Below are 13,191 nucleotides of genomic sequence, written 5' to 3' on the forward strand. Positions count from 1 at the left end.
GAGTGCTTCCTTTAGATGTGGGTGTTCCTTCTTTTTCCCTTCAGGCTTAGAGGGAACATGTTCAGCCCGGTGGTGTAGGGTCCTGATTACTCTAAGTTTGTGTTCCAGAAGGTGATGGGAGTCAAAGAGGAAGTACTGGTCCGTGTGTGTGGGCTTCCGGTAAACTTCGATGTTGAGGTTGCCCTTCTCTTCAATGTGCACAGCGCAGTCCAGGAAAGGCAAACAGTTATCCTTTGTGTCTTCCCTGGTGAACTTGATGTTTTTATCCACAGCGTTAATGTGCGCAGTGAAGGATTCCACTTCACTCCAGTGCATTTCAGACCCAGCAACACACTCTGACAGAAACTGGTTCATCCCAAAGACAAAACTCCAAAACACAAACTTAACAATGTGGTGTATGCTGTACAGTGCAGCGAGGAATGCCCAGACCTCTACATTGGAGAGACCAAACAGCCACTTCACAAGCGCATGGCACAACACAGAAGAGCCACCTCCACAGGACAAGACTCAGCAGTCCATCTGCATCTTAAGGATAAAGGACACTCTTTCGAGGATGCCAATGTTCACATTTTGGACAGAGAGGACAGATGGTTTGAAAGAGGAGTGAAAGAAGCCATCTATGTCCACTGTGAGCGACCATCTTTGAACAGAGGCGGGGGTTTACGACACCAACTCTCCGCCATCTATAATCCAGTTTTGAGATCCCTTCCCAGACGCCTTAACGCCCACTCACATCCTGGGCCATCTGACCTCAGGAAATCACATGATAGGGTGGGGCCAGGTTTCACAATGAGCTCACTGAAACCCTGGCTGATTGTGACCCACACCCATTTTCACACCTCGGCTCATGTCAAAGTCAAAGTCAACTTTATTTGTCAATTCTGCCACATGTACAGGACATACAGAGAATAGAAATTTCGTTACTCTCAAACCCTAGATGAAATAGCAAATGAACATTTAAATATAAGAGAGTGATTAAAAAATGCAAATAAAAGAAATTAAAAAGTAAAAATTTAAATAAATACAATACAATTTAACAAGAAAGCTATGCAATATACAATATACAATATTCAGGTAAGGGTGAATGATGTGATTAGGTAGAGGATCATCAGGGGTCCTTTGTCCCTCTGTGGGGGGAAACTCCCACGGGGTTTAAATCTGGGACTCTCCACCATTTGACCTTAGAACTGAAGAAGCTTCTCGGATGAGAGGCGAAACGTCTTCATGCAACTTAAACAAGTCCAGACGCTTTTCTTTCCAAGCTCCTTAGACAATGCCAGTGTATAGGTACTCAAAAGCTAAACATACATGTGCTAACATCCTGTCAAAAGGGAGTTCACATGATAATTGTGTTTTTCTCTGTACGTATTAGTGTAGTGTCTACCTTACAATAAGGAGCATCTTGATGAAATTGTTGTTGTGATTGGGAACTATATAAACAAAACTGAAACTGAAGTCTAAATCTGACTTCAGCTGTTGTCTTGTTTCTCCATCAGGGAGCTCGATGATGAAGTTAAAGCAGATATTCCAGCAGAGGTGAGAAGAAGTGACCCCATGTGACCACATCTGGCCATATTGTGCGAAAGGAGGTGGGGAAAAAAGCGTGTAGTGAACACATCTGTTTTTTGTGTTTCAGGTTCAGCTACATGAGAGTCAGATTGACCCAAGCTTCAAGAATCTCTTCAGGCAGCTGGCAGGAGCAGTAAGCACGCTCTCAAAACTTGTAGGAGATAGCAATAGTAGTCCAAGGCACCTGCGCAGTCACATTTAATATAACGCACATCTGTTTGTGCCCACAGGACATGGAGATCAGTGTCACAGAGCTGCAAACCATATTAAACAGGATCATCAGCAAACGTAAAGCACTGCCATTATGAAATGTTTCTAACATAGTTTAGACTTCAATATTTAAAACAGATGTGTATTCTTCCCTCTTTTCACTTCACTTCCTGCCGTCCACAGATAAAGACCTGAAGACAGATGGCTTCTCACAAGAAGCTTGTCGCAGCATGATTAACCTCATGGATGTATCCTTGATGTGAAGTTGAAATATCTGCTTCCTGTTTCTTTTGTTTCTGGATCTCATCATGTTAATGTCTCTCTGACCACGAAATGTTCCTTAGCGTCTTCACTCAGACTGATGGCACTGGGAAGTTGGGCCTGACAGAGTTTCACGTACTCTGGGAAAAGATTAAACGATACCTGGTGAGAGTTAAATTGCATGACTGAGTTAACAGTGAATAGCTGGTGCACTGGTGTTTCCATTTTGTTATTCAAACTGGTGGTCTCTTGTCCCCCCCTCCCCGTATCTAGACTGTATTCAGGCAGTTTGACGTGGACAAATCGGGCACCATGAGCTCCTACGAGATGAGAATGGCTCTTGAATCTGCAGGTATTATTTTTTTAATATTAAAGTGCAAAAAAAAAAAAATCACAAAAGCACTTTTAAGTCCCAGCAGTATATGCAGAAAGCATTTTTTCTGAGTTGTAGGTGGAGCACCTTCGCTGACATTTTTTCACATTGTTGTATGAGTTTTCTTGCTTTGCTTCCTTCAGGTTTCAAGTTGACTAACCACCTGTTCCAGCTGATCATCCTGCGATACACAGAGGCAGACATGGCTGTCGACTTTGACAACTTTGTCACCTGTTTGGTCAGACTGGAGACAATGTTCAGTGAGTGACACTATTGCAGTTTTTCACTGGTTCACAAGGGACAGTCTAACTGCTTGTGCAACTTGATCCTGCTTTGCTGTAAAAAAAAAAAAAACCCAAACATACAGTGAATGGCTGCAAAGCTTAACAGAAGCTAAAATACTTCTGTTCTGAGTCAAATGATCTTTTTTGTTTCTCTTACTGCAGAAACCTTTAAGAACCTGGACACTGATGGAGACGGTCAGATATCTCTAAACTTCGTCCAGGTATAAATTCCCATCACAAATGCTGTTGTATAAACAAAAGCTTGAGCTTTTTTTTATAAGGATTCATCCACATCTGTGCTGAAACAGCTTGTTTTTCTCCATTCACTCTCTGTGATTTATTAAGAGTTTTCATTCATTAATCCCAACACTCTCTTTGTTCTGCAGTGGATCACCCTGACTATGTTTGCCTAAAGATGAGTGGACTCCTCTGTAAATTTTGCACTGCAGCTCTTGGTCTGTTATGTGGTTTCAGAAGTGCCTTTTTCCCTTCAGTTCTTCCTCACCCTCTATGCTGCGCATTGCTGAGGTCCTCTGATGCTTAAAAACCTGTAAAATCTTGATTACAGTGCCTGTACTGAAAATGTGTCGCCTGTCTCGCCAACTGAAAGACGCCCGCTTCTCCACTTCGGTCAACTCTGTGATAAAACTGGCTGCTCTGGGGTCTGAAAGAAAACACCTGATTAAATCTGAGGGTGTGGAGACATACTTGTATTTTTCTTTTCTTTTTTTAACTGGACCAGAACTTGTTAACGTACAAAATTTAGTTTACAAGCTAGCTTTACCTTTTCGTAAAGTTAACTGTGTAGGCTACATGCTAAAGCTAGCTTTATAGAAAGTTACTAAACACATGATGAAGTGCCAAAATTGTATGTCACTCAAAGCCCACAGAAACTTTACAGTGTATTTTACTAAGGTAACTATGACATGATACCAAAGCCAAAGTAGTGTTTATATGTTACATTACCAAGTGTAATGTCTTAAATGTGACATGGTCCAGGCCTACGTTGTTTTGCTAGCATTACACAATTTGAAACATTAAGCAGACATAAGGCTGATACAGCGTTACCCCGACCAGATTTTGTTTGTAGGGTTTCTTGCCATCAACTTTAAAAATTAAAATAAATTATGTGAAGTTATTTATTTGCTCAATTACATTGAAGAAGAATGTAATCTCACAATCAGCTAGCTGTTGTGTTTTTGGGGTTTCAATCACGTGTTGCCAACAGGGAAATTTCAGGATGCCCTTCACTGGACAAACTTACGCAACATCACAGTCATAAGATGGTTGAAGGGTGCTTTTAAAAATTTTCATTGTCTGTCTTTATAAATGCTGATAACGATAGACTGGCAAGTAGTTGTTATCAGTCGATAATATTGGCCCACAGATAAATTGGTTGGGTTTTTAATAATTCTGATATAGTATGAATGTGGTTATTAATACATTAGCCAGACTTCCATCTTTAGTATAGCTTGTTTGTTATTTTCTAATCACTTCACTCTAACTTAATAACGTTATAATTAAATATTTACCACCTAATCTTCAGAGGTTTTTCCGCCCCTTTGACGTGAGAGAGGTTTGACTCCATTTGTGTTTGAGCTTTGTTGCATGTTGGGGTTTCGGTAGCATCCATAAATACCTCTGTGGCCAAATTCAAATGGCGACTGCTTAAATCAGCTGCTTACATTTGAAGACAATCTTTAGAAAACCCAGTGCTGGATGCAGTCGAAGTGGAGAGTTGCTTAGTGTGCTGGCTGGCATAGATGACTGTGCGTTATAAATCTATTAGTAGTTTGTACTGTAGCATCACTGCTGGCCTCTTACATCCTGTGCCAAACTTTGCTTTCACCTCAGCATAAAGGGCCCGTTCAGATTTTGCAGAGACAATGGTGAGGTGCTGGATCATTGTGAATGTTTTCTTCTAATATATACAAGCTTATCTTTATGCATGGCTCTGTTTTTGTTTTCTTGTTTTATAAAGTATGAAATAAACTGGACTTTAAAGTGGTAATAAAAAGGGATGTGTCAACGCTGTTTGAGTCTTCCCTTTTGAAGGGAGCAATATGTCAAAGTTTCGGGTAAGGGTAAACGGGGATGGGTGGATATGTTTGTATGCATGCTGTGTGAAATGTGATATATTGTATGACTGTCTCATTTCTGTCCCGTCAGGAAAGCAAGAGTTTTATCCGAGGTATTTCAGAGTTACACGATGCTGTCTGGAGCATCTACATGTAATGTGCCACAGTTTTTAAATGACAGTTTCTTTTGTTCTGCCAAAAACTTACAAATTTTTGCCTTTTTTTTATTTTTAAGCACTTTTCTTTGAGAAGTACTGCCAAACCCTCACGTTTTTAAGATACTCTGACATTCTTGTCTTCTTTAATGTTAAGTGATGTTTGTGTAAAACTGTGTAATGTTTACAGTAATAACTTTTTTTGGGTCCCTTTGTGAACCAAACCCTTCATTATGCAATGCGCTGGTTTACTGTGTAGCTTTCTCTATATCACTTCTTCTATATAAACTTGGGAAATAAACATGGAGAGGTTTTGAGTTAATGTCTAAGTTTTATTGGTCTTGCACAGTCCACAGGAAAAAAAAAAGGCTGCAAATAAAACTGTGGAAATGGGTGTGATCATGATAGGGGGGAAATACACAAACTTGATATAGTAATAAATAGTACATTTAACAATAACATCCCACAAAAACAGGTACACTCAAATACATTACATACAATATAAGTTCAGTTAATGTACACATCTTTACAACCTTATAAAATTAAGACTTTTACAGCAGATTTTGGCTCTTTTTAAGTTAAATTGCAGACATTTACAAAGGGGATTCTATATTGTAAGATAAGGGAAAAAAATAACACTTTGTTTAAAATTATATAAAAAGAACTGAACAACTTTCTTCTGGAGCTGCTCAGCAGGGGAATGTGTAACCTTTTGTGCGCAGTGACATGAAATACGAGAACAGTTGAGTACGTTTTCAAAGATTCTGTGTCTGTGTGTCCAAGTGAGATTCTTCAGGTAACTATAATGCTTTCACCATTTGACCTCAGGCTAAAATCAGCTCAACTGAGTGGGATTTTCTTCAATGTAGAACATGACCACATAAAATATCCCAGAGGCCTAAACACGGCTGTTAGTCTCTTAGGCCGTCGTTGTTGTGCACAATTTTGGTCACCATGGTGGAAACGAGCCTCTCCAGCTGCGCCGCCCGCTGCCTGCCCACCTGGAGGACCTCCTCGTGATTGGCCCTCTCTTCGCTGTCGTAGTTCATCACAACCTGGTTGGTGATCAGGGAGAGGGCGAAGACGCGCATGCCACAGTGCCGAGCGACGATCACCTCATGGGCTGTGCTCATGCCTGGAGAGGAAAAGATCGAGACAAATATAAACAACTCTAATAGAAAGAATAGAGTAGCCATAAACCAGCCAGTACACACAAGAAAGGATGTAAAAATGCAAATAACACAAAAGAGATGTTTTCCTTGTTTCTAATTGGCTTGGGAACTATGTCCTGTAATGTTGAGAAGCCTGGGATTTATAGTGTTATCAAAAGAAGAAGAACTGCAGATCTAATACTGCTGAAACCAACTTCGCTTAAGCTAATTTAGAGGCTTCTAATAAGTTTTACTGCTTTAATTTCATGAGAAGTCTCAGTATGCATGCATACAAAGAAGACTCACTTTAGGAAACTTAAATTTATGTTTTTCACGTGTTTTTGCTCCTCAAAGGTAAAGCTTCAAGTTGAGGTTTGGGCAGCCCGGGGCAAATCACACGTTTTCAAAGTCACTGCAGCAAAAGGACTTCAAGCATTTCTACTGAACTGTCATTTCTTGGAATAAAATTAAAAACAGCATGATGGCATTTGATACAGTGCTCTTTTGATAAACTCCACGTGCTTTGTGGGCATCAACTTGATGATTAGGTTAATATCAGACAGGACGCTGTGGCTGGTTTTTGTGGTACCACGTGGTTTGAATTGATCAAGTCCTGTTATCGCCATCAGCTGATAAATCTAATTGATAGTCCTTGTTATTGTGCTATTCTTAGTTAGTGTATTGTCTGTCTCTGTTAATGTTTGTTTATAATGGAGCACTGTAACGAAAAATAATTTCCCCTAGGGATCAATAAAGTATTCTGATTCTGATTGACACGTCTTAAAAATCCAGATGTGTAGATTCTGATCTGATTAAAGTTTTGGGACTTTACATTCATTCGTTACATTTACTCAGATCAACAAAACAATCAGCTCACCGACAGCATCAGCGCCAAGTCTATGCAGCATGCGACCCTCTGCGATTGTCTCAAATGTTGGCCCGCCCAGCACACAGTACACTCCCTCCTTTAGGAAATCTCCATAGCCCAGATCCTGTCCCACGTCCATGGCCAGCTGCTGCAGCTCTCTGTCGTATGCATCGGACATGCATTGGAAACGTACGCCAAACCTGACAGACGAAGGAAGACAGGAAGAAGATTAGGTTAAGCTTATAGGAGGTTTAAATGTCTGCTTTTTATGGCTGTACGAGAACACGTCTCACCGCTCATCGTTGGGTCCGTTCAGAGGATTGATGCCAGCAAAGCCGGGCAGGTTGAGGTGGTCTTTGATGATCATGATGTCTCCCATTTTAAAGTCATGGTTGAGGCCTCCAGCTGCATTGGTCAGCATCACCGTCTCAACACCGAGCATCTTGAAGATGCGCATAGGCAATGTAATCTGGAAAAAAGAACATCACAGAATATAAATGAATAATATTTTGGGGGGATCTTGCTGAAAATTACGGGATATTTTTTTTGCAAACACACACATACCTTCTGTATTGAGTAGCCCTCATACAGGTGGAAACGTCCCTGCATGCAAACGCACGGCCTTCCTTTTAAGTGTCCAAACACCAGCTTCCCGGCATGTCCGTGCACTGTGGGAATTCAAAAATATAACAGTGAACATCAGCAGGAGCTGCTCAGCTGACCATGGTAAAGTGTCGGTGTAGTAGGTGTAGCTCACCTGTGCTCTGCGGAAAGTTGGGGATGTCTTTGTAGTTGAAGGCCACCTGGTCCTTTAACAGGTCAGCGAGCCCTCCGAGCCCTGAGCCGCACACAATGCCCACAGTGGGTCGGGTGTCTGTCTGGGCGAGCAGCCAATCAGCAGTGGCCTTGCATTCCTCGTAGCTGTAGCTGGATGACATTAACAAAAGGGCAGAGGTCAGGCAGATCACCGTGACAGTCCAGCACACATGAACACGCTAATTTTATGGCTTGATATGATGCAGAAGCACATTTTTATGAATTTGGTTCACACAGGAAGATCGAAAGTAACCATGGTGACCAAAAATGTGACCTTCACTTCACAAGTCCAATATCAATTTTATTGACTGATTTTTACAACATTAGAACATTTCAAACTCTTTACTTCCACTCAATTGTGAAACGCGCTTCATTATGTAATTAGACGCGTCACTCCTCTTGGAATGAATCATTTCTCGACACTCCACCGCGAACAAGAGCGCATGCGCATATTATTTTTTGCATCCCCTCAGTCCAGTCTATTTTTTCACGCTATCCAAAGCCGGCCGTGAAAGAGCCACGTGCTGAGCAACACTGAACGAGAAAAAGTAATTAAAATATTAGAAATCTACTCACCAGCTGTTTTCCTCTGGAAACATTTCGGAAGATAAATGAAGCGTCTGAGAATGTAAGAAAAAAAAATGTAGGTGTAAATACAGACTTAAAGTTTTAAGTCTGAAAATAAAAAAAGTTTTTAAGGCGTATAAAAATATCAAAGAGAAGGTGGAAGAAGTCTTCTGTTGAGTTCTTCTTCTCTTTTAGAGTCCCGTGAAGTATTCAGCTCCTCTCTCTCACTTCTGTGGAAAGAGGGGCAGCTGCAGACTTTATCATAGGACCGGTGACTCCCCCCTCCCACCCCCTCCTCTGCTGACGCATGTACCTGCTGCAGTTTCATTGGCTGAGCGGACACACCTTCAGACCGGTATGCCACAGAGAAATACACACCCACGGAACATCCTGTACTACAGGTGGAGCTGGATATAAGAGTTTTCACGACATTTCCCACTCCAGCCCACTCATAACTTTTCATGTTATGTTCACATAAACAATCTATGATGTTTCGAGATCCACTGATCCAAGTAATTCTATTTATAAGTTAAAGTATCCATTCAGTCTTTATCGATCTGTGTCTCTGTTACTCTCACCGATTAAAAACAAAAGATGTTGTGGTTTCGGACACACAGCGTGTTTTTGAACATCACGTGTTTGTGGTCCACTTGTTCTCGTCATCAGTCTGCGAGTACTGTGTGTTATTGTGTGACGCAAGTTTTCAACCAATACATCCTACTGTCAACTGCAGTATGTGCAGTATGTAGTCATTTGTTTCTATAATGTTGGGCTTATAATATACATTTTCTCCTCTTTAGAAGGAAAATGTAAACTTTTACTTCTTTACAGACAATGACAGTAGCTACTTTAGTTATGTTGCATAGTGATTTCACACCATCGGCAATTTTAAAATGTGGTACAGTTATGGTCACAGATGTATGTATAAAGACATTTAGTTAGATTATATCCAACATTCAGATGATGTGAACATGATAATCTGACTAACATCACTTTTATTGTCTAACTCAATTTTTTCCTCACAATCTACCAACAGAGACAAACAGACAACATGTACAGTATATTTATGTGTGCAGCGGTGCATAGATGTTGGAATAAATAAGAAATGGATAACTTGTTGCTATATATCCAGAATGAGGGCTCAACATTATATATAGTATATACAGCACAAGTATGTACAATGGTATGCAGACATATTTACAACAAAACAGTATAAAAAGCACACTTTGGTTCAGCAGCAGATATGCTGAATGTTTAGATAGAGACAATTTTTTTGTCTGATTTTTTTGTAAATGTATTACACTAATATTACTTTACTTCAAGTTGAGTCTTTTATTTTATAATAAATTCTATTATATTATAATTTATTTGCTTTGATGAAAAATCATGTGACCTGTGTTTGCTCTGAGTATCAGAAACTACCAAATAACTCTACAGCCTTGTTTAATAAATAAGTTTGGAAACAAAAAACAACTAGTTTCAATTCAGCGTTCTCTCTAACTGTGCATTGCTTAAAAATGGATTGCATCACCATTTATCATTATGCATTTATCACTAAAATGTTTTGGCACACATACAAGTAGACAACACATCCTGTTTAGAGTGTGCCTGTATTGTAAATAAGAAAAGTTATTAAAAGCATGTCACTTGGACTGAATGTCCAGTAATCGATGTGGATCAACACAGTAAACCACGGTCAAAACAGGTCAATAGATTTGTTTCCAAACTGGGGCGATACAGATGTGATTATGTTGTAAAAGGAGATAAGCAATGTCATGGTGGTGAAAGCTGAAAAGTAATTCTATTTATAAGTTAAAGTATGTAAAGTTGAACTCCATTAAACTATAATGTAAAAGTAGGAGAACTCATTAACCAGCATGACCAGTCAACTTAGTATTTATTACTTACTTTAACATTCACACAGCATTTTTAAGCACATAACAACTAAATCTGGTTAATTTATTTAAAATTGTATGGGAGGCTTTGGCTCAGGTGGTAGAGCGGGTCCTCTACCAATCGGAAGACCGGTGGACTGATTCCTGACCCCTCCAGACTTCATGCTAATGTATCCTTGGGCATAATCCGTGTGTGTGTGAATATTAGCACTTGTTGTTCCAGTGTGTGTGATTGGAGATATGAAACTTGCAGTTGAAAGTGCTTTGAGGGTTTGACTGAGTAGAAGGATGATACGTAACAACCAGTCCATTTCTAGTTATCATCATTATTATCATTATTATTATTATTTAAGCTTCTTTTAGAGTAAATCTGACTAGTTTCGAGATCTTTTTAGAAATTAATGAGCGAGTCATGAAAGAAGATGTGTCAGTTTTTCACTGATGTAGCACTGGTGCTAGTGCCAAGCTTGATGTTTTAGGCAGGACAACAATGATTATAAATACCCAGGGCAAAAGTTGGAACCACAAATGAAAAGGCTGGAGCTACTTTCACAACTTCACCAGTGATTGGAAGATCAGGCCTGTTCACTTGTTGTCGATTGTTTTTAGCTTCTTGCAAAAAAGAGTAAGGCTGGGCTTATTCAAGTTTCTTAAAAGAGGCCGTCTATGTCTGCTGTGAACGACTGTCTTCGAACAAAGAGGGTGGTCTATGACACCAATTGTCAGCCACCTATGATGCAGTATTGAGATCCTTTCTCAGACGCCTCAATCCCCACTCACACCTTTTGTTAGGTCACCTCAATAGATCACCCAACTAGGTGAAGCAAAACAGCGGTTTCACTCAAAACCTCTGATGGTAATGACCCACACCTTTTTCACACCTTGGCCCATGTGATGAGGCACATGATCAATAGTGGGTCAACAATCCTCTTCAGGGATAACTCCCTCTGGGTTTAAATTCCTGACACTCTCCACCATTTAGTTTTAGGACTGAAGAAGCCTCTTGGATGGGAGTTGAAATATCTTCACAAAACCTAGAGTCCAATGCTAAGGTATCTCTAATGCATAACTGAAGGGAGAGGAGAGATGGATGTCCATGAAGGATTTGTGTCAGTGCTGCACTAATGAGGTGAATTTAGATAATTCATCTATCAATTTCCCCCCACTTATCCAGTTCAAACTATGACTGGACTGGAGCCTAACAGGGCCAACACAGTGAGACAGATGGGGACCCATGCTTATATTCACACCCACAACCAGTTTAGAAACACCAGTTAGCCTAATGCATGTCTCTGGACTGTGGGAGGTCCTGGGTTTGAATACATCATCTGGCCATGGCCTTTCTGTGTGGAGTTTGCATGCTCTCTGCGTGGTTTCTGAATAAACAGTCATCTGCCTCTATGTGTTAACCCTGTCCAGAGTGTACCTGGCCTCTTGCTGTATGGGAGCTGTGATAGGCTGCCACCTATGACCCTGAATTGGAAAGTTGAATCAAATGGATAGAGAAAGTCTGTAATCATTATGTAAGTTATCCATTGATTTAATAGATAAGCAAAGAGGCCAAAACCCCCACATGCTTATCAAAGTCTACAGCAGCCAAAACATAGGTAGGACCTTGAATTGTTGATCGGCACTGACAAGTAAGAAGACTTGTTAGTCTAATTCTCCGTGTGTGTTACAGTTTGTTTCCAGGTCAGTTACCTCTCTGTTTGGGTTCTGGCTTCTGCATATCAGTTTTTGACTTTGCTTGATAACACATGGTAGTTGTTGACCTGTTGACCTCTGTGCCCCTCCCCTCAGTTAGAGCTAACACACCTTTGGATTAGCCAGTGAGCTGGGGCTATTTCATTTCCTCACAAAGGCCCACAGTAACTTTTTACCCATTTTCTCCTCACCCAACTAAATGTTTAAAAATTGTTCAGAGGGATCACCTATGTCTTTTTCTTCCTACACTTGGTCTACACCTTTAGAAAAATTGTGACATAGAAATTAAAGTTTATTTTAAGGTTTAGGTTAGATCCAGAGGATAGGAAAATATACAATGTGCTAAACAATAAACATACTACTCACACTTGACATCATGATGAGCAGATCAAGTGCGAAGTGCAGCAGATGGCCCCGCCCCTCCCTGAGCCTGGTTCCGCTGGAGGTTTCTTCCTGTTAAAAGCAAGTTTTTCCTTCCCACTGTCGCCAAAGTGCTTGCTCATGGGGGGGTCATACAATTGTTGGTTTTTTTTCTGTATCTATTATTGTACAATCTACTGTACAATATAAAACACCTTGAGGTGACTGCTGTTGTGATTTGGTGCTATATATATAAATTGAATTGAATTGAATGAGCTGATGAAGTTTGATTTAGCCCAGTAACTAAAAAATCCTCCTTCCTATAGGCTGTGAAAATAAATAACTACAAAGTTCATGATTTATCTCAGTTTTTTATACTGGAAATTAGAGGAAGTGATATTTTTGAGATTTGGTGGATTTTATTTAAATGACACGACCCACTGGTTTAGTTTTTTTTGTCAAAGATATTAAGTGACTGGTTTAGTTTGCATGTTTGTTGTTTGCTAGCAGGGCTACTAAAAAAGAAATCAGTGGAGCTTGGCCACTCACAGAAGTGATTCGTTTTTGGATTTATTCTGGAAATGGCCCTGAAATTATAAGATTGCAAGATATGGCAAAATCTCACATGCGTACCATTTTAATGTGGTCAGCAAAACATCTGGAAAGAAAAACATCTGGGCCTACATCTCCTTCTTGATCCAAAGACTCAGTTCTCGTGTGGAGAAAATGTTCAGCCTCTGGTCACCTCATATTATGTAACTCATGTCTGATTGGTTGCAACACTGTTGCCAGTCTGCCAGTCTGTACCGTGCAGTTTTGCTGAATAGGCATTAGTGAGGCACCCAGCAGGGAAACAATGTCACAGTGATTCTGCATGTTTTTCTTGTGTGATGATATTAG

The 13,191-nt window shown here is 40.2% G+C and overlaps 2 protein-coding genes across 2 annotated transcripts in view; one reads left to right on the forward strand and one right to left on the reverse strand.

The window, feature by feature from the left end:
• The window catches only part of capn1 (calpain 1), a 31,745-nt gene extending 27,031 nt beyond the window's left edge, over positions 1-4,714 (forward strand). Inside the window, exons 14-22 of the mRNA XM_026162394.2 lie at positions 1,497-1,536; positions 1,637-1,702; positions 1,800-1,857; positions 1,963-2,027; positions 2,137-2,205; positions 2,314-2,392; positions 2,557-2,673; positions 2,860-2,918; positions 3,084-4,714. Of these exons, the coding sequence (XP_026018179.2) occupies positions 1,497-1,536; positions 1,637-1,702; positions 1,800-1,857; positions 1,963-2,027; positions 2,137-2,205; positions 2,314-2,392; positions 2,557-2,673; positions 2,860-2,918; positions 3,084-3,110 (580 nt within the window). The 3' untranslated portion in view covers positions 3,111-4,714. The remainder of the gene's footprint in view (positions 1-1,496; positions 1,537-1,636; positions 1,703-1,799; positions 1,858-1,962; positions 2,028-2,136; positions 2,206-2,313; positions 2,393-2,556; positions 2,674-2,859; positions 2,919-3,083) is intronic.
• A 527-nt stretch (positions 4,715-5,241) lies between these two features.
• On the reverse strand, positions 5,242-8,566 carry pnp5a (purine nucleoside phosphorylase 5a). The gene is made up of 6 exons (XM_026162399.2): positions 8,342-8,566; positions 7,707-7,876; positions 7,514-7,617; positions 7,243-7,418; positions 6,959-7,149; positions 5,242-6,065 (listed from the first exon to the last, which is right to left on the reverse strand). The coding sequence occupies exons 1-6, from the start codon at positions 8,362-8,364 to the stop codon at positions 5,842-5,844; spliced, it is 888 nt and encodes a 295-aa protein (XP_026018184.1). The 5' UTR covers positions 8,365-8,566; the 3' UTR covers positions 5,242-5,841.
• Between the last annotated feature and the right edge of the window lie 4,625 nt (positions 8,567-13,191).

The sequence above is a fragment of the Astatotilapia calliptera genome, chromosome 3 (genome assembly GCF_964374335.1).
Source record: "Astatotilapia calliptera chromosome 3, fAstCal68.1, whole genome shotgun sequence".
Taxonomy (NCBI): Eukaryota; Metazoa; Chordata; class Actinopteri; order Cichliformes; family Cichlidae; genus Astatotilapia; species Astatotilapia calliptera.